The 19,086-nt window shown below is 47.5% G+C and overlaps 1 protein-coding gene across 10 annotated transcripts in view; it reads left to right on the top strand.

Moving 5' to 3' along the window:
- The window catches only part of ano5a (anoctamin 5a), a 212,578-nt gene that overhangs the window by 82,254 nt on the left and 111,238 nt on the right, over positions 1 to 19,086 (top strand). For 5 of the 10 annotated variants that reach the window (XM_086008149.1, XM_086008147.1, XM_086008145.1 and 2 more), the window contains one exon: positions 8,017 to 8,058. The exons of the other annotated variants lie outside the window; for them this stretch is intronic. In XM_086008149.1, the coding sequence (XP_085864275.1) occupies positions 8,017 to 8,058 (42 nt within the window). The remainder of the gene's footprint in view (positions 1 to 8,016; positions 8,059 to 19,086) is intronic. 10 annotated transcript variants of the gene reach the window in all.

The raw sequence follows: 19,086 nt of genomic DNA, 5'->3' as shown, positions 1-19,086 counted from the left end.
CAACCATCTCCTTTTCACTGGACGTACAATCCCTCTACACCTTCATCCCTCCACCAGGACGGCCTGAGGGCGCTCCACTTCTTCCTTGAACAGAGGACCAACCAGTCCCCATCCACCACTACCCTCCTCCGCCTGGCTGAACTTGTTCTCACTTTGAACAACTTCTTCTTTGACTCCACTCACTTCCTCCAAATTAAAGGTGTTGCTATGGGCACCTGAATGGGCCCTAGCTATGCCTGCCTTTTCATGGGATATGTGGAACATTCTTTGTTCCAGTCCTACTCGGGCCCCCTCCCTCACCTTTTTTTTCCGGTTCATGTTTTTCCTCCAACGTAATCCCACCACCACACATCTTCCCCAGCCCCCCCCCCCCCCCCCCCCCAACTTTCAGCATTCTGAAGGGACCGTTCCCTTCGCAACACCCTGATCCACTCCTCTATCACCTCCAACATCCCTTCCCCTTCGCCTGGCTCCTTCCCATGCAAGCGCAGGAGATGCAACACCTGCCCTTTTACCTCCTCCCTTCCCACTGTCCAGGCCCCAAACACTCCTTCCAGGTGAAACAGCGATTTACTTGTACTGTATTCGCTGCTCACGATGTGGTCTCCTCCGGTATTAGTGCCGTTTCCTACTCTCGCCCTGAACTAGATAATTTCATTCACTTTGATTCCAATTTCCACCCTTCCCTCACCTTCACATGGTCCATCTCCAACTATCCCTTCCCTTCCTCGACTTCTCGGTCTCCATTTCTGGGGCTAGGCTATCGACCAACATCCACTATAAGCCCACTGACTCCCACAGCTACCTGGACTACACTTCCTCCCACCCCGCTTCCTGTAAGGACTCTATTCCATTCTCCCAGCGACTCCACTTCAAAAAGTACTTTATTGGCCGTAAAGCGCTTTGAGACTTCCGGTGGGCGAGAAAGGTGCTATATAAATGCAAGTCTTTTTCCGTCTCCGCCGCATCTGTTCTGACGATGCAACCTTCCATACCAGTGCTTCCGTTATGTCTTCCTTTTTCCTCAACTGAGGATTCCCCTCTACCATGGTTGACATGGCCCTCGACCGTGTCCATTCCATTTCCCACACTTCTGCTCTCACCCCTTCCTCTCCCTCCCAGAACCACGATAGAGTTCCCCTTGTCCTCACCTTTCACCCCACCAGCCTCCACATTCAACGGATCATCTTCTGCCACCTCCAGCGTGATCCCACCACCACATATCTTCCCCCTCCCTCCCCTTTCAGCATTCCGAAGGGACCGTTCCCTCTGCTACACCCTGGTCCACTCCTCTATCACCCTCAACACCCCTTCCCCTTCGCCCACACCTTCCCATGCAAGTGCTGGAGATGCAACACCTGCCCTTTTACCTCCTCCCTTCCCACTGTCCAGGGCCCCAAACACACTTTCCAGGTGAAATAGCGATCTACTTGTACTTGCAATTTTAGTATACTGTATTCGCTGCTCACGATGTGGTCTCCTCTACCTTGGGGAGACCAAACGCAGATTGGGTGACCGCTTTGTGGAACGCCTCCGTTCAGTCCGCAAGTTTGACCCTGAGCTTCCAGTCACCTGTCACTTTAATTCTCCCCTCCAATCCCACTCTGATCTTTCCGTCCTCGGCCTCTTGCATTGTTCCAATGAAGCTCAACATCAGTTTGAGGAACAGCACCTCATCTTTCTATTAGGCACTTTACAGCCTTCTGGACTTGACATCGAGTTCAATCATTTCAGACTATAAGTTGGCCCCTGTATTTTTTTTCTCTCTTGTTCCCTCACATGGTAGCTGTTAATGTTGCTGCCATCATCATTTACACATCATCTAGAGCCATCTTTTGTTTCTTAACTTGTCCCATTACCTCTCCTTTTGCCTTGCACCATCATTCCTTTTGTCAGTCAATCTCTCCTGCCTTCCATCCTATCACAGACCTTCCCTTTGTTCTTTCCTCCCCTCCTCCCTGCCCCTGCTTAAAATCTCTCTTCCCTAACCTTTTCCAGTTCTGATGAAGAGTTCAACTCAAAACGTTGACTCTGTTTCTCGCTCCTCGATGCTGCCTGACCCGCTGAGTGTTTCCAGCACTTTCTGTTGTTATTTAAGATAGGAACAGGAGTAGGCCATCCAGCCCCTTGAGCATGTCCACTAGTCAATTAGATCACGGCGGATATGTATCTCAATTCCATTTACCTGCCTATGCTCCATATCACTTGATCCCTTGACTAACAAAAATCTATCAATCTCAGTCTTGAAAGTTTCAATTGATCCAGCATTCTTTTGGGGGAAGAGCATTCCAGATTTCTACTACCCTTTGTGGGGGTGAAAAGTGCTTCCTGATTTCACTTATAGTCTAGCTCTAATTTTAAGAATAAGCCCCTTTGTTCTGGATTCTACCACCAGAGGAAATAGTTTCTATGTATCTACCCCTACCAAATCCCTTTATCATTTTAAACACCTCAATTAGATCACACCTCAATGTTCTAAACTCAGGTGAATACAAGCCAAGTTTATGCAACCTGTCCTCATAATTTAACCATTTAATCACCATTCTGGTGAACCTGCACTGTACCCCCTCAAAGGCCAATATATCCTTCCTGAGGTTTGTGTCCAAAACTTAACATGGCACTCCAGATGGGGTCTGACCAAGGTTCTGTACTTCCTCATGTTTGTATTTCAACCCCTTTTCAGATAAAGGTCAATGTTCCATTAGCCTTTTTGATTACTTTTTGTACCTGTGCACTAGCTTTTGGAGATTTGTGTACATGGACACCTACATCCCTTTGCTCCTCCACAGCTCCTACTATTTCACCATTAAGACAATACGATCTCTCAATTCCCCACATTGAACTCCATCTTCCATAGTTTTGTCCACTCATATTTAGTCTGTCTATATCCCTTTGTAACCTTTTGCTCCCACATATACGACTTACTGTGTCTCCTTACTTAGTGTCTGATACAAACTTGGGTATACAACTCTCTACTCCTTCATCCAAGTCATTAATATATATGGTGAAAATCTAAGGCCCCAGTAAAGTGGGAGACATCACTTGTCACATCCTGTCAGAGCATGTTCCCTTTCTCCCTACTCTCTCTCGCGTCTTCCTGCCAACCAATTACCACCCCAAGTCACCAGGTCACACGTAACTGGAGCACAAGTGATCTGAAGAAAGTGTGTGGAGTTGAAGCTGAGAATTATTTCAACCAAAATTTAAGACGGTGACTAGATAGAGATTGGTTGAGACATTTCTCAAGAAAGAAGCAGAAAGTCTGGACACCGCAGCAGTGTGAGATGGAAATGCAGAGAGACTGAACCTCGGAGAGGGAAATGTGTGCGGCCACAGAACCTGAAATCATCAAAGTGGTAGAGAAAATCAGAGGGGGCACGGACGTAAGTGGGTAGAGACTGAACAAAGGAGAGAGAATAGAGTCAAGCTAAGAGGAGACAAATTCAGTGGGACATTGAGTTTGGACAAAGATCTCCACCCAATACATTAACCTGTTTTATTTATCTTTTCAGATACTTACATATAGATTGGACTAGCCTAATCAGTAAAAATAATGAGGAGGAGGAATTCCTTGAGTGTTTGAGGGATGGTTATCTGGATCAATATGTCGAGGAACCAACTCGGGAACAGGCTATATTGGACTGGGTACTGTGCAATGAGAAGGGACTAATCAGTAATCTTGTTGTACGGGGACCCTTGGGTCAGAGCGATCATAACATGATCGATTTCTCACTCGAAATGGAGAGCGAAGAAATTGACTCAGAGACTAAGGTCCTGAATTTAAACAAGGGGAATTATGATGCCATGAGACGGGAACTGAGTAGGTCTGATTGGACAACGTTCCTGGGAGGACTGGAGGTAGATAAACAATGGCAAACATTTAAAGATAGAATGACAAAATTGCAAAAATTGTTTATACCAATCTGGCATAAAAGGAAATCTAAAAAGGTGACTCAACCGTGGATAACAGGGGAAATTAGAGACAGCATAAAATCCAAAGATAGGGCGTATAAAATAGCCAAAAAAAGCGCCAGAGCGGAAGATTGGGAACAGTTTAAGATAGAGCAAAGGAGGGCAAAGGGCATAATCAAGAGGGGCAAAATAGCTTACGAAAACAAGCTGGCGGAAAATATAAAAACTAACTCCAAAAGCTTTTATAAGTATATCAAAAGGAAAAGACTGGTGAAAACCAAAGTTGGTCCATTGCAGTCAGATACGGGGGAATATATAATGGGAAATAAGGAAATGGCAGATCAACTAAATGCATACTTTGGGTCAGTCTTTACGAAGGAAGACACAAAAAACCTCCCTGGGATATCGGGAAAAATAGGGACATTGGCAAAGGAGGAACTGACGCAAATCAATATCTCTAAGGATATGGTGTTAAGGAAGCTAAAGGGATTGAAGGTGGACAAATCCCCAGGGCCTGATAACATGCATCCTAGGGTACTGAAGGAGGTGGCCCTAGAGATAGCGGATGCACTAAGGATGATTTTTCAGAATTCATTAGACTCGGGAACAGTGCCGATGGATTGGAGGGTAGCTAACGTTACCCCACTATTCAAAAAGGGGGGTAGGGAAAAAGCAGGTAATTACAGACCTGTAAGCCTTACATCAGTTGTGGGCAAAATGCTGGAGTCCATCATTAAGGATGAAATAGCGGAGCACTTAGCAAATGGGGACAGGATAGGACAGAGTCAACATGGATTTACAAAGGGTAAATCGTGCTTGACTAATCTATTGGAATTTTTTGAGGGAGTAACTGGTAGAATAGATGGGGGAGAGCCAGTAGATGTGGTGTACCTGGACTTCCAAAAGGCCTTCGATAAGGTCCCACATAAAAGATTAGCATGGAAAATTGAGGCTCATGGGATAAAGGGGAAAGTTTTGGCGTGGATAGGGAACTGGCTGTCAGATAGAAAACAGAGAGTTGGAATAAACGGCTCATTTTCTGAATGGCAGGCAGTAACAAGTGGGGTACCACAGGGATCTGTCCTGGGCCCCCAGCTGTTCACAATTTACATTAATGACCTGGATCAGGGAGTCGGATGCAGCATTTCCAAATTTGCAGACGACACTAAACTAGGAGGGGGGGTGGGCTCAGAGGAAGAGACCAGGAAGCTCCAGAGCGATTTGGACAGACTGGGCGATTGGGCGGATAAATGGCAGATGCACTATAATGTGGACAAGTGCGAAGTTATCCACCTTGGGTGCAGGAACGGGAGGGCAAATTATTATTTAAATGGCAATAGATTGGGAGAGGGGGAAGTACAGAGAGACCTGGGTGTTCTTGTACACCAGTCACTGAAGGCGAGCATGCAGGTGCAACAGGCGGTCAAGAAGGCAAACGGTATGCTGGCCTTCATAGCAAAAGGGTTAGAATACAGGAACAGGGATACCTTGCTGCAGCTGTACAGGGCACTGGTGAGACCACACCTCGAGTACTGTGTACAGTTTTGGTCGCCTCATCTGAGGAAGGATGTTCTTGCCATGGAGGGGGTGCAGCGGCGATTCACCAGGCTGATACCAGGAATGGCGGGAATGACCTATGAGGAGAGACTATGTAGTTTAGGGATGTACACACTGGAGTTTAGAAGATTGAGAGGGGACCTCATAGAAGTGTATAAAATTCTGACAGGTCTAGACAGACTGGATGCAGAAGGAATGTTTCCCTTGGCGGGTGAGAACAGAACTAGAGGACATAATTTAAGGATAAGGGCTAAACCATTTAGGACAGAGATGAGGGGGAATTTCTTCACTCAGAGAGTGGTGAACCTGTGGAACTCATTGCCACAGAGGGCAGTGTACGCCAGCTCATTAAATATATTTAAGAGGGAATTAGATATATTTCTACGGGCAAAAGGGGTTAAGGGTTACGGAGAGAAGGCGGGGACGGGATACTGAATTAAAGGATCAGCCATGATCTCATCGAATGGCGGAGCAGGCACGAAGGGCCGAATGGCCTACTCCTGCTCCTATCTTCTATGTATCTATGTATACTGACCGACCGTGTGCATATTTCGAGTGTTTTCCGTTTTTAATTCAGATTTCCAATGTTCACAGTTTTTGTTGTTATTTCTAATGACTTTTAAAATGTAAGATAGTTGTAAAAGACTGCATATTAGTCAAAGGCCAGCTTAGTCAGGGATACGAAAAAGTTTAGACAAAACAAAAAGGTGAGTTTTTACAAAGGTTCAAAAATGGAAGTGAAAGCAACATGTGTAAAAGTAAAGTAAAGGGATAAAGCTAAGATCTGAAGCTGTTGAAGTCAATGTTCAGGCCAGAGGGGTGTGGAGTGCCCAGACGAGAAAATGAGATGCTGTTGTTAAAGTTTGTTTAAATCTTCATTGGAGCAATGCAGGAGTCCAAAGGTGGAAAAGTCAGATTGCGAATGGGAAGTGACGTGGAATTGGTGTGTCACAGCGAGGTCAGAACCATGCTTGTGGGCTGAGTGGAGATGTTCGGCAAAGTCGGTGGCCATCCAAGCTGAATTTGGTCTCTCTAATGTAAAAGAAACTTCACCCTGACCACTGAAAATGGCATACTAGACTAGAGGGAATGCAGTACATGGAAATCAGCCCTGTACAGAGTATCTGGGAGCTCAGATGACAACGTGGGAGTAAATTAATGGATAGGTGTTGCAGTTGCATGATAAAGTGTCTAGGGCAGAGCAGATGGTTGTGCAGGGTGGTAAGAGAATGAACTAAGATGATGGGAGGCCTTCAGGAAGGTGATGAGGGGAGGAAAATGCAGTTGGTGCTGGCATCATGTTCTAGATAGTGAAAGATTATCTGGTGCATGCAGTGGCGAATGGAATGGAAAATGAGGAGAAGGAAGACCCAGCTGTGAGAGGAGCGAAAAAGGGTGAGGGGAGCTAATTTATATGGCTTTTCAAAATGAATCTTGGGGGTCCATTTTAATATTATGACTTCTTCCAGAAACATTAATCATGGTAAATGCCAATGCCTGTGATTCCACCCCTACCCTGCTGTCAATGAGCTCCCATTCTCAACCAACTTACCAGGCCAGTCAATTCTCCACAGGGAAGGAGGGCATATTGCCAAGGCCATCGGCTTGGATGTGCTCCTTGCACTGGCTGTAAGGAGACACTGGGGGAGATGCGGGGGGGTGGTGTGGGGGAGGTCTATTGTCTGACCTTTTAGCTGCAAATTGAGAAACATGGGAACATTTTGCAAAGTAAAAACAAGAGAAATAAATAAAACAAGCTGTCTAAATCTTGGTTACCAACAGGACTTGCCTTGCGAGTAAGAATTAGAATTTCTGACACTACATTAATAGTTCTGGCTTCATGTACTTGTTTCTGTGAGCAGTCTTGTGTTTATTTAGTAAACCACTGTCAGTACATGAAATGCCAACACTTAAACTACTTCTTTGTGATTGGAAGCCAAATCTGAGCAAATGGGGAAATTATCTAGTACTGTACCATGGTCGCAATTATTTGTCTTGCTGATAATAAGTGTATAGTATCTGTGGAATTAAGTGTATACAACAGTCAAGTGTTTCACATTGTGCACCTTTACATACATCAAACAAATTTGATTCTGGTGTCTCTGTTGTACAGTTGAGTAATTGTACGGCATGCAGTATTGCTGTTGACTACACCAGTGTATTTTGATATAGTATTTGTTACATTCTTGCCTATTTCTTTAGCTGACAGGGAGATACATACTTCTGTCACTCATGACCCCTAAGTGGTCAGCAAGAGGTGGGCTCGCACTGAACGTGCTCCTCTTGAACGTTTAGTTCCTTTTCTCCCCTTTCCCTTCATATAGCTCTCCATGGGGCAGTCTGGCAGAGTACTGGCCAAGCCTGTTTGATGAAGGCAGGTGAGCTTTGAATGTCAGGCAAGAGTCCAGCTCTCAACCAGAATCATATACTGTGCTGCCACTATGTATAATGGAATAGTACTGGGACTGCGAATGACTTCAGGCACAGGCGTGATACCTTCTACTGTCAGTATTGCACTATTTTTACTTTTTGGTGGTTATTCCGCAGATGCAGAGAAAACATGCGCTCTTCGTGAAAAACCGTTTCAGGGTACTGTATGGTAAAGCACTCGTAGTGTTAAACAATAACAGTGACATGGAGCCTGCAGAGACCTGCATATACAGCAGCAGTGTACCCTCTAATGCTCAAAAGATTGCTTTCGGTTTTAACAATGGGAAGATTTCTCGTTCCAAATTGACCAATTGAGTGAGTAATTTCCTAAATGGAGATGCTCTGACTGGATTTGTCGGTTGCACCATAATACTTTACTCATTTCAAATGGTTAGGTCAGGGTATTGCTCAACACCATTAATTCTGTCTCATTTCCTGGAGGCGAAACATAGAAACAGAAACATAGAAGATAGGAGCAGGAGTAGGCCATTCGGCCCCTCGAGCCTGTTCCACCATTTAATGAGATCATGGCTGATCATCCAAATTCAGTACCCTGTCCCTGCCTTCTCCCCATATCCCTTGATCCCTTTAGCCTTAAGAAATATATCCAACTCTTTCTTGAATACATTTAATGAATTGATCTCAACTGCCTTCTGTGGTAGAGAATTCCACAGGTTCACCACTCTCTGGGTGAAGAAATTCCTCCTCATCTCTGTCCTAAATGGCTTACCCCTTATCCTTAGACTGTGACCCCTGGTTCTGGACTCCCCCGCCATCGGGAACATCCTTCCTGCATCTAGTCTGTCTAGTCCTGTTAGAATTTTAGAAGTTTCAATGAGATCCCCTCTCATTCTTCTAAACTCTAGCGAATATAAGCCCAATCGACCCAATCACTTCTCGTACGTCATTCCTGCCATCCCAGGTATCAGTCTAGTGAATCTTCACTGCACTCTCTCCATGGCAAGAACATCCTTCCCTAGATAAGGCGACCAAAACTGCACACAATAATCAAGGTGTGGTTTCAGCAAGGCCCTGTACAACTGCAGCAAGACATCCTTGCTCCTGTACTCTAATCTCGCTATGAAGGCCAACATACCATTTGCCTTCTTAACCGCCTGCTGCACCTGCATGCTTACCTTCAGCGTCTGGTGCACAAGGACACCCAGGTCACGTTGCACTTCCCCTTTTCCCATCTATTGCCATTCAGATAATAATCTGTCTTCCTGTTTTTACCACCGAAGTGGATAACCTCGCATTCATCCACATTGGGCAGATGCATGGCAAATGCAGTATAATTACCCAACCTGTCCAAATCATACTGGAGTTTCTCTGCATCCTCCTCACAGCACACACGCCCACCCAGCTTTATGTCATCTGCAAACTTCAAGATATTACACCTAGTTCCCTCGTCTAGATTATTTTATACATATATATATATGGGGTCCTAGCACCAATCCTTGTGATACCCCACTAATCACTGCCTGCCACTTGGAAAAAGACCCATTTATTCCAACTCTTTGCCTCCTGTCTGCCAACCAGTTCTCTATCCAAGACAGTACCTTACCCCCAATCCCATGTGCTTTAACTTTGCACGCTAATCTCTTATGCGGGACCTTATCGAAAGCCTTCTGAAAGTCCAAATAACCACATCCACTGGTTCTCCCTTATCTATTTTACCAGTTACATCCTCAAAAAATTCCAGTAGATTAGTCAAGCATGCTTTACCTTTTGTAAATCCATGTTGACTTTGTCCGATCCTGTCACTGTTTTCCAAGTGCTCTGCTGTTACATCTTTTATAATAGCGGACTCTAGCATTTTCCCCACTACTGATGTCAGACTTACCGGTCTATAATTCCCCGTTTTCTCTCTCCCACCTTTTTTTAAACAGTGGGGTTACATTAGCTACCCTCCAATCCATGGGAACTGTTTCAGAGTCTATAGAATTTTGGAAGATGACCAGCAATGCATCTACTATTTTTAGGGCCACTTCCTTAAGTACCCTAGGATGTAGATTATCAGGCCCTGGAGATTTATCGGCCTTCAATCCCGTCAATTTCCCTAACACCATTTCCCTACAAATACTGATTTCATTCAATTCCTCCCTCTCATTAGACCCTATGTTGATTTTGTTTGGACAGAAAAGCCCTTGAACAGGCTGGATAACCTGATTGTATTGGTTTAGAATTGCTGTGTTTCACAGCAGGGGAAATTGAGGCTTTGAGAATGCAATTAAGAATTGGAAATTAGAAATTTATGTAAAACCATTCAGGTACTTAGACAGACCTGTGTTCTAATTCCGTGCACTCACAAATTAGTGGTATGTGGGTAAACCTATGTTTTCTATTCATCCATTTATGTTTCTTTTGAAATTCCTTCATTCGGCACTGATTCGAGGTTATATTGCTGTAAAATGCTGTGGAGCTTGCGTTGGCTGGGAGCTTCACTTACATTTACCATGCCATTTAACCCAAGCAGCAGAATGCTATCGCAAAGTTTTGTCAGCATATTGTAATATTCTGCACACCAAATAATGCCTTGAAACTGGTGCAAGATGCTTTAGTCTGGAACAATTGTACCCGCATGTTTGGAGAATGATCATTTTACCAGACAAACTAATGGGAAAGATTACAAAACTGCCTGATACCTTTTCAATATTATGCTCAGGTATTGTGCTGGGAGATGGGGTGCTTTATAAAAGAGTGTGTGCATTCAATGCAAACATTTTTAGGAAGCTTTCATTGTTTTTGAATATAATGTACACTATTTTTCACTGGAAAATGCGCCAGAAAACCAGCATGCTTATGTGCAAACATTACTAGAGGTGGAAAAGGGTGCATTATGAATGCGTATTATATGTGCTGAATTGCGTGTGGCAAAAACTGCAGTGTCCAACTGAGCATGCTCGGGGGATGGGGGGTCTCGGTATGCAAATACATTTTCTCATTCAGAAATTGAATGTGAAGTAGAATTGATGGAATTACCGGGCAGCATTATGGAAATAGGTTGTTGCAGAGGAGCTATTTTGGATCAAAGTTGGAACGTGCAATGGCTGGTTTCCCCCCCCCCCCCCCCCCCCCCCACAATCGAGTGCTCCCAGAGAATGCTGTTCAGGAACCCGTCAGCCAGCAGACCTTGATTTTCCATCCATTTACATTAATGAATGGAAAGTGAGGGCGCACAATTTCCTGCCGAGTATCCCGTGCAAATGCCCCTTCTCACCAGGAGTGCTTGATGAAGAAATTAGCCTCTAGTGACATTCTATTGTGCATGCGTTCGATTTTAGAGGAGTCCGGTACACTGGCTTCTGGTTGTTTGCAATATCTGTCAATGGGAAGACTGAAAATACCTTCATTAACTTTTTAAAAATATAATTAAGAAAGTTTAAATGTATGGCCAAGGTCAGTGGTGTAGCACAGTGGCAGGGATGAAGAGAGAGTAGAAGAAAGAAATCAGGTAAATCCGTATATAGGGATTTGGTAATCCCATGCTTGAATTTTAAAAGGTTGAAGCATGTAGAAGGAAGGAAAATCTGCTGGAAATGAGGTGCTCTGCCATTTGAAGTCCTGGAATGAATAATTTAGAGAAGGAGACCATGAAATGCACCTTTTGATTTCATCACATTGAGTGTACAGGGTGGAGGAAGAGTGTGTGTAGGATGATGTATTTGGAACTTGGAAGGAACAAAAGAGGAAGCTTCAGAAGAGCACAGACCACAATGGTGTTGATAACATGGAAAGAGATGAGAAAAGTTTCAGTGGAGTGTGAGACATTGGAGGTTCAAGGTGAGAGAGGGATAATTGGTGGCAAAAACAGGAAGGCAGATTATTATCTGAATGGCAATAGATTGTGAGAAGGGGAAGTGCAATGAGACCTGGGTGTCCTTGTGCACCAGTCGCTGAAGGTAAGCATGCAGGTGCAGCAGGTGGTTAAGGCGGCAAATTGTATGTTGGCCTTCGTAGCGAGAGGATTCGAGTACAGGAACAAGGATGTCTTGCTGCAGTTGTACAGGGCCTTGGTGAGACCACACCTTGAGTATTGTGTGCAGTTTTGGTCACCTTATCTGAGGAAGGATGTTCTTGCCATGGAGGGAGTGCAGCCAAGATTCACCAGACTGATACCTGGGATGGCAGAAATGACGTACGAGGAGAGATTGGGTCAATTGGGCTTATACTCGCTGGAGTTTAGAAGAATGAGAGGGGATCTCATTGAAACTTATAAAATTCTAACAGGACTAGACAGACTAGATGCAGGAAGGATATTCCCGATGGTGGGGGAATCCAAAACCAGGGGTCACAGTCTAAAGATAAGGGGTAAGCCATTTAGGACAGAGATGAGGAGGAATTTCTTCACCCAGAGAGTGGTGAACCTGTGGAATTCTCTACCACAGAAGGCAGTTGAGGCCAATTCATTAAATATATTCAAGAGGGAGTTAGATATATTTCTTAAGGCTAAAGGGATCAAGGAATATGAGGAGAAGGCAGGGACAGGGCACTGAGTTTGGATGATCAGCCATGATCTCATTGAATGGCGGAGCAGGCTCGAGGGGCCGAATGGCCTACTCCTGCTCCTATCTTCTATTTTTCTATAATGCTTTCTTGTTTCCTGCCCAAGAATGTCAGACAGGTACTGGAGGGGACCCTCCACAGACACGGTGTGGTAAACCACTTTTATCGTTACACTATAGTTATCACTGTTGTATTGTTATCACCGTTATCACTGTTTTATCACGATACGAGGTCGCCTCTTGTCGCGCTGTTATACCTGGGCTGACCACCTCCGACTCCGCCCATGGCTCCACCTACCTGCCCAGGTATAAAGGTAGTCGACTGGCTGGTATTCCTCCTTGTTGGACCCGATCACCCACGAGGGTGGGCTCTGTTATTTAGTCAATAAAAACCTTTAGTTACGTTCCTAACTCGTCGCTTTTTATTGGACGAATTGATAGGTATATCAATTTTATTGACTAAATTTTAAAGATGTCTACTACTGGCCAGCCAGAAGCCCTCCCAGAAGCACAGCCACACCAGCCGGCTTGGCTGCAAGCCCTCAAACCACCGTACCTGGATCTAAACCCACAGGCAGCAAACGCAGCCCTCAACTTCAAACACTGGCTGGACTGCTTCGAATCCTACCTGGAAGAATCCGGCGCCCCGCAGAGATCCAAACTAAGACTTCTGAACGCCCAAGCGAGCCCGAGAGTATACGCACTCATCCAGGACACGACTACGTACGAGGCCGCTATCAACCTACTGAAACAGCAGTACCGCAGCCCGGTAAATTACATGTACACCAGGCACCTCCTAAGATCCCGCCCGCAACAGCCAGGAGAGTCTGTAGCTGAATTTTTACGGGCGCTAAGAGCGCTCGGCAGGAACTGTGACTTTAAAGCGGTGACGGCTGTTGAAAATACGGAAGATAATATCCGCGATGCCTTTGTGAAAGGCCTACGGTCCGACTACTCACGGCAAAGACTGCTTGAAGCTAAAGACCTCGACCTGGACAAAGCTGAAGCCCTCGCTCTCTCCCTGGAGGTGGCCCATCAGGACCAGGAGGCGTTTTCCAGGTACTGCTCGCGACCCTGGGACTCGGGCCCGACCCCTACCGCAATACCCTTTGCAGCGCCGCCCCCGGGACCTACCTCAGCGTCGGCGTCCCGGACCCGACCGGGCCCGCCACCCCCGGTACCGGCTCCGACATCGGGCACCCGCGATCGGGCCGCCGGCTGCTTCTTTTGCGGCCAGGAGAAGCACCCGAGGTCGCGCTGCCCAGCCAGGAACTCTACCTGCACAACCTGCAGGAAGAAAGGCCACTTCTCTAAGGCCTGCAGGAGCGGATCTTCAGAGGCCAGCAGTGCCTCATGCGAACTGTGGGGGCGGCCATCTTCTTTCACGGCAACTGAGGCCAGTATCCCCACACGTGAGTCATGGGGGCGGCCATCTTTGATCAAGGCAACCGACCCCAATAGTGCCTCATGTGAGTTATGGGGGCAGCCATCTTCTCCGCCATTTTGTCCTACCTCGTGGGAGACGCCATTTTACCCACCACGCCCGACTGCCACCGGGCCCCCGGACCCGACGACCGCCTCGCCCGCAGACGACAACGACTCGCTTACCTACACGCTAGCCTCCGTCACTCTGGATCAAGCCCGCCCACACCACCTGTCCAAGTCGATGATGGACATCAAAGTAAACGGCCACGCCACGACCTGCCTGTTCAACAGCGGAAGCACGGAGAGCTTCATCCACCCAGACACGGTGAGCCACTACTCCCTCCCTGTCCTGCCAACGCGCAACCGAATCTCGATGGCATCGAGGTCCCACGCCACGGACATTAGCGGCTACTGTGCTGTGACCTTGTCGGTTAAGGGTACAGAGTATAAAAACTTTAAACTCCTCGTCCTCCCCCAGCTCTGCGCTGCCGTCCTACTAGGGCTGGACTTCCAATCCCACCTCCAAAGTGTAACCCTAGCATACGGTGGACCCCTCCCCCCACTCACAGTCGACAACCAGCGAAGGTTAAACCGCCCACCGCGTAACACCTGCAGCCTATCCACCCTCAAGGTGCCGCCACCTTCCCTGTTCGCTAACCTCACCCCCGACTGCAAACCCGTCGCTACCAAGAGCAGGCGGTACAGCGCTGGGGACAGAGCTTTCATTAGCTCTGAGGTGCAGCGTCTCCTGAAGGAGGGCATCATCGAGGGGAGCAACAGCCCCTGGCGTGCCCAGGTCGTGGTCGTTAAGACCGGCGATAAAAATCGCCTGGTCATCGACTACAGCCAGACCATAAACAGATACACCCAGCTGGACGCATACCCCCTTCCCCGCATATCTGACATGGTCAATCAGATTGCACAATACCGCGTATTCTCGACCATCGACCTTAAGTTGGCCTACCACCAACTCCCTATCCACCCCGAGGACCGCCAGTACACCGCCTTCGAGGCGAATGGGCGCCTATACCACTTCCTTAGGGTCCCCTTCGGTGTCACCAACGGGGTCTCGGTCTTCCAAAGGGAGATGGACCGGATGGTTGACCAGAACGGACTGCAGGCCACATTCCCCTACCTAGATAACGTCACCATCTGCGGCCGCGACCGGCAGGACCACGACGTGAATCTGGAGAAATTCCTCCGTACAGCCCAACGGCTGAACCTCACCTACAATAAGGAGAAATGTGTGTTTAACACCTCGCGCCTTGCCATCCTTGGCTGTGTAGTAGAGAACGGACTCATCGGCCCCGACCCCGAAAGAATGCGCCCCCTCATGGAGCTACCCCTCCCCCACTGCCCTAAGGCACTGAAGAGAACCCTGGGGCTCTTCGCCTACTATGCCCAATGGGTGCCCAATTATGCGGACAAAGCCAGACCCCTCATGAAGTCCACATCCTTCCCCCTTACGGAGGAAGCGTGCGCAGCCTTCTCCCTCATTAAGGGAGACATTGCCAAGGCCACTATGCACGCAGTGGATGAGTCCATCCCCTTCCAAGTCGAGAGCGATGCATCCGACTTCGCCCTAGCCGCCACCCTTAACCAGGAGGGGAGACCGGTGGCCTTCTTCTCAAGGACCCTACAGGGCCCTGAGATCCGACACTCGTCGGTCGAGAAGGAGGCCCAGGCGATTGTGGAGGCGGTACGACGCTGGAGGCACTACCTGGCAGGCAAACGATTTACCCTCCTTACCGACCAACGTTCGGTCGCTTTTATGTTTAATAACAAGCTGAGGGGCAAAATCAAGAATGACAAGATCTTGAGGTGGAGAATCGAGCTCTCCACCTACGATTATGATATCTTGTACCGGCCAGGTAAGCTGAACGAACCCCCCGATGCTCTGTCACGAATTACATGCGCCAGCGCGCAAAGTGATAGACTTCAGACCCTCCACAACGACCTCTGCCACCCCGGGGTCACCAGACTTTACCACTTCATTACGGCCCGCAACCTGCCCTACTCCATCGAGGAGGTCAGGACCATGACCAGGAACTGCCAGACCTGTGCCGAGTGCAAACCGCACTTCTTTAGGCCGGACAGAGCAAGCCTGATCAAGGCCACCCGCCCCTTCGAGCGCCTGAGCATCGACTTTAAGGGGCCCCTCCCGTCCTCTGACCGTAATGTGTACTTCCTCAACATTGTTGATGAGTACTCCCGTTTCCCCTTTGCCTTCCCCTGCCCAGACATGACCAGTACCACGGTCATTAAATGCCTGAACGACCTCTTCGCCTTGTTCGGGTTCCCAAACTATATACATAGTGACCGGGGCTCCTCTTTCATGAGCGAGGAACTCCGTCGGTTCCTACTAGCGAGAGGTATTGCAGCAAGTAGGACCACTAGCTACAACCCCCGAGGGAACGGCCAGGTGGAAAGAGAGAACGCGACGGTATGGAAGGCCGTCCTCTTAGCCTTAAAGTCTAAGGGCCTCCCAACCTCCCGCTGGCAGGAAGTCCTCCCGACAGCGCTGCACTCCATCCGGTCACTACTTTGCACTGCCGTTAACGCCACCCCCCATGAACGAATGTTTGTTTTCCCCAGGAAGTCGACTACGGGAACCACTCTACCAACCTGGCTGACCTCTCCGGGGCCCGTCTTGCTGCAAAAGCACGTGAGGGCCCATAAAACAGACCCCCTGGTCGAGAGGGTGAACCTCCTGCACGCCAACCCCCAGTACGCCTACGTGGCTTACCCAGACGGGCGGGAGGACACTGTCTCCTTACGAGACCTCGCACCCTCAGGCACTCCGGAGACACCACCTTTACCCCCCCCCCCCCACCACCCCCCCCAATTCCAGCCCAGGTAGATGGCATGCCGGAACCCCACGAGCCTTCGCCGACCACGCAGACACCAGCACTAACACCGGATAATGCAGCACCGCCGCTGCGACGATCGGAGAGGCTTACGAGGCCTCCGGACAGACTGACATACCAGAACTGGTAGTACACTTCACCCCGCCGGACTCAAATCTAAACAAGGGGTGAATGTGGTAAACCACTTTTATCGTTACACTATAGTTATCACTGTATTGTTATCACTGTTGTATCACGATACGAGGTCGCCTCTTGTCGCGCTGTTATACCTGGGCTGACCACCTCCGACTCCGCCCATGGCTCCACCTACCTGCCCAGGTATAAAGGTAGTCGACTGGCTGGTATTCCTCCTTGTTGGACCCGATCACCCACGAGGGTGGGCTCTGTTATTTAGTCAATAAAAACCTTTAGTTACGTTCCTAACTCGTCGCTTTTTATTGGACGAATTGATAGGTATATCACACGGGATCAACATTCAAGACTTGATGACGAAATAGCGTCCATGCAAAGCAATTGTTTTGATTCACACCAACTCTGCAATTGTGTAAATGCAGTCTGCAGCCAGAGTTAGGGCCCAACCTGACTCTGGAGTGGAAGCAGACTCCTTGGAGGAGGGTCTGACTTCCTGTGGTATAGTTTTGGATTAGTTTACTAACTCACCTAACATAGTAACAGTTTCAGGCAGGAGAAAACCTTCGGTCTATCCAGCCCATCTATGCACAGTATTCCCTTGGTGCATTTCTAACAACCCATTTGACAAGAACCTGTCTAGTTCCTTCTTGAAATCCATTAAGGTTTCTTGATCCACCACCCGTGCAGTAATCTGTTCCACATACTTGCCACCCTTTTAGTAAAAAGGTTTCTCCTGCATTTCCTAATTTCTTTTGTTGTCCTTAATTTGCAAATATGGCCCTTTGTGTTTAAATTCTGTACAGGGCAGAAAAGAAAATCCAACTTACATGATATCTGCAGCTGAAACTAGTCTGAGCTGTACTCTGGTCCTGTTTTGTGGACAGCTTGCTTTGTGTGTGATCAGTATGACTAGTTTGATTTGTAATGTCTGTCATGTTTTGGGATTTCTGATTATGCCACTATGATATATATGTTACAAATGCTATTCAGTTAAACAGCTCTCAAGGAGCTAAATTCACTGAACAGCAGGGTTTGGGGATGCAGATTAAGATTCTTTCCCAAGATGACTCCCCAAAGCCTTTCTACCATCTATAAGGCACAAGTAAGGAGTGTGATGGAATACTCTCCACTTGCCTGGATGAGTGCAGCGCCAACAACACTCAAGAAGCTCGACACCATCCAAGACAAAGCAGCCCATTTGATTGGCACCCCATCCACCACCTTAAACATTCACTCCCTTCACCACCGGCGTACCGTGGCTGCAGTGTGTACCATCTACAAGATGCACTGCAGCAACTCGCCAAGGCTTCTTTGGCAGCATCTCCCAAACCAGCGACCTCTTCCACCTAGAAGGACAGGGGCAGCAGGCGCATGGGAACACCGCCACCTCCAAGTTCCCCTCCATGTCACACACCATCCTGACTCAAAAGTATATCGCCGATCCTTCATTGTCACTGGGTCAAAATCCTGGAACTCCCTCCCTAACAGCACTGTGGGAATACCTTTACCACATGGACTGCAGCAGTTCAAGAAGGCAACTAGGGATGAGCAATAAATGCTGGCCTTGCCAGCGAAGTCCACATCCCATCAACGAATATAAAAAAAATTCAGACAGTGTCTGAACCAGCGTGCTTCATACAATGAAAGCTTGTTTGGGCATTTCAGTGATCATTCACACCAATGCTGGTTGAACTGACTCTATTCGTGTGAGGGGTGGTCGCTTTAATTAGTCAGAATTAACAAAAAGGTGAGAAACGTCAATGTTCAGGGTCAGTCAGGCACAACAAAAGCTGGAAAAAGATAGATTATGGACTGGGCTGGGAATTAAGATACAGCTAGAAGCTGACCTGAAGAAAATAAATAAAGTGTGACTGTTTGTTTTGTTGTTTACTGTTGTTATGGGAGGTGTTATAGGTGCTTTTGTTAGTCATGTATGTTCTGCAAAATAAGCCATCTTCTTGATTTGCAGTTGACCTTGTTTTATCAGAATGATCATTAGTGCCACCTGTTGAAAGATTGGTGAAGTGGGGGTGTGTGAGTGTTTTCGGTATCCAATTGATATGTCAAGGGGACACATTGTTACAAACCCTGAGTTACACCATCATATAAGTAGATATTGGGCAATGTGAGGCAACTCCAGAATGTAAGAGATGTGGGATCCAGACACGGGAGCGACTGGTGCCATTGACACCGAGAAGGTATCTACTGAAGGTCTGAAACTTGTAAGCTTTGGCTCCATTTTAGCCCTGGTTGAAATT

This window comes from Somniosus microcephalus, chromosome 15 (assembly GCF_052327205.1).
Source record: "Somniosus microcephalus isolate GS21.2 chromosome 15, FLI_Smic_1.0, whole genome shotgun sequence".
Lineage (NCBI taxonomy): Eukaryota > Metazoa > Chordata > Chondrichthyes > Squaliformes > Somniosidae > Somniosus > Somniosus microcephalus.
The sequence above is the reverse complement of the archived record's forward strand: the minus strand, read 5'-3'. Positions and strand labels throughout refer to the sequence as shown.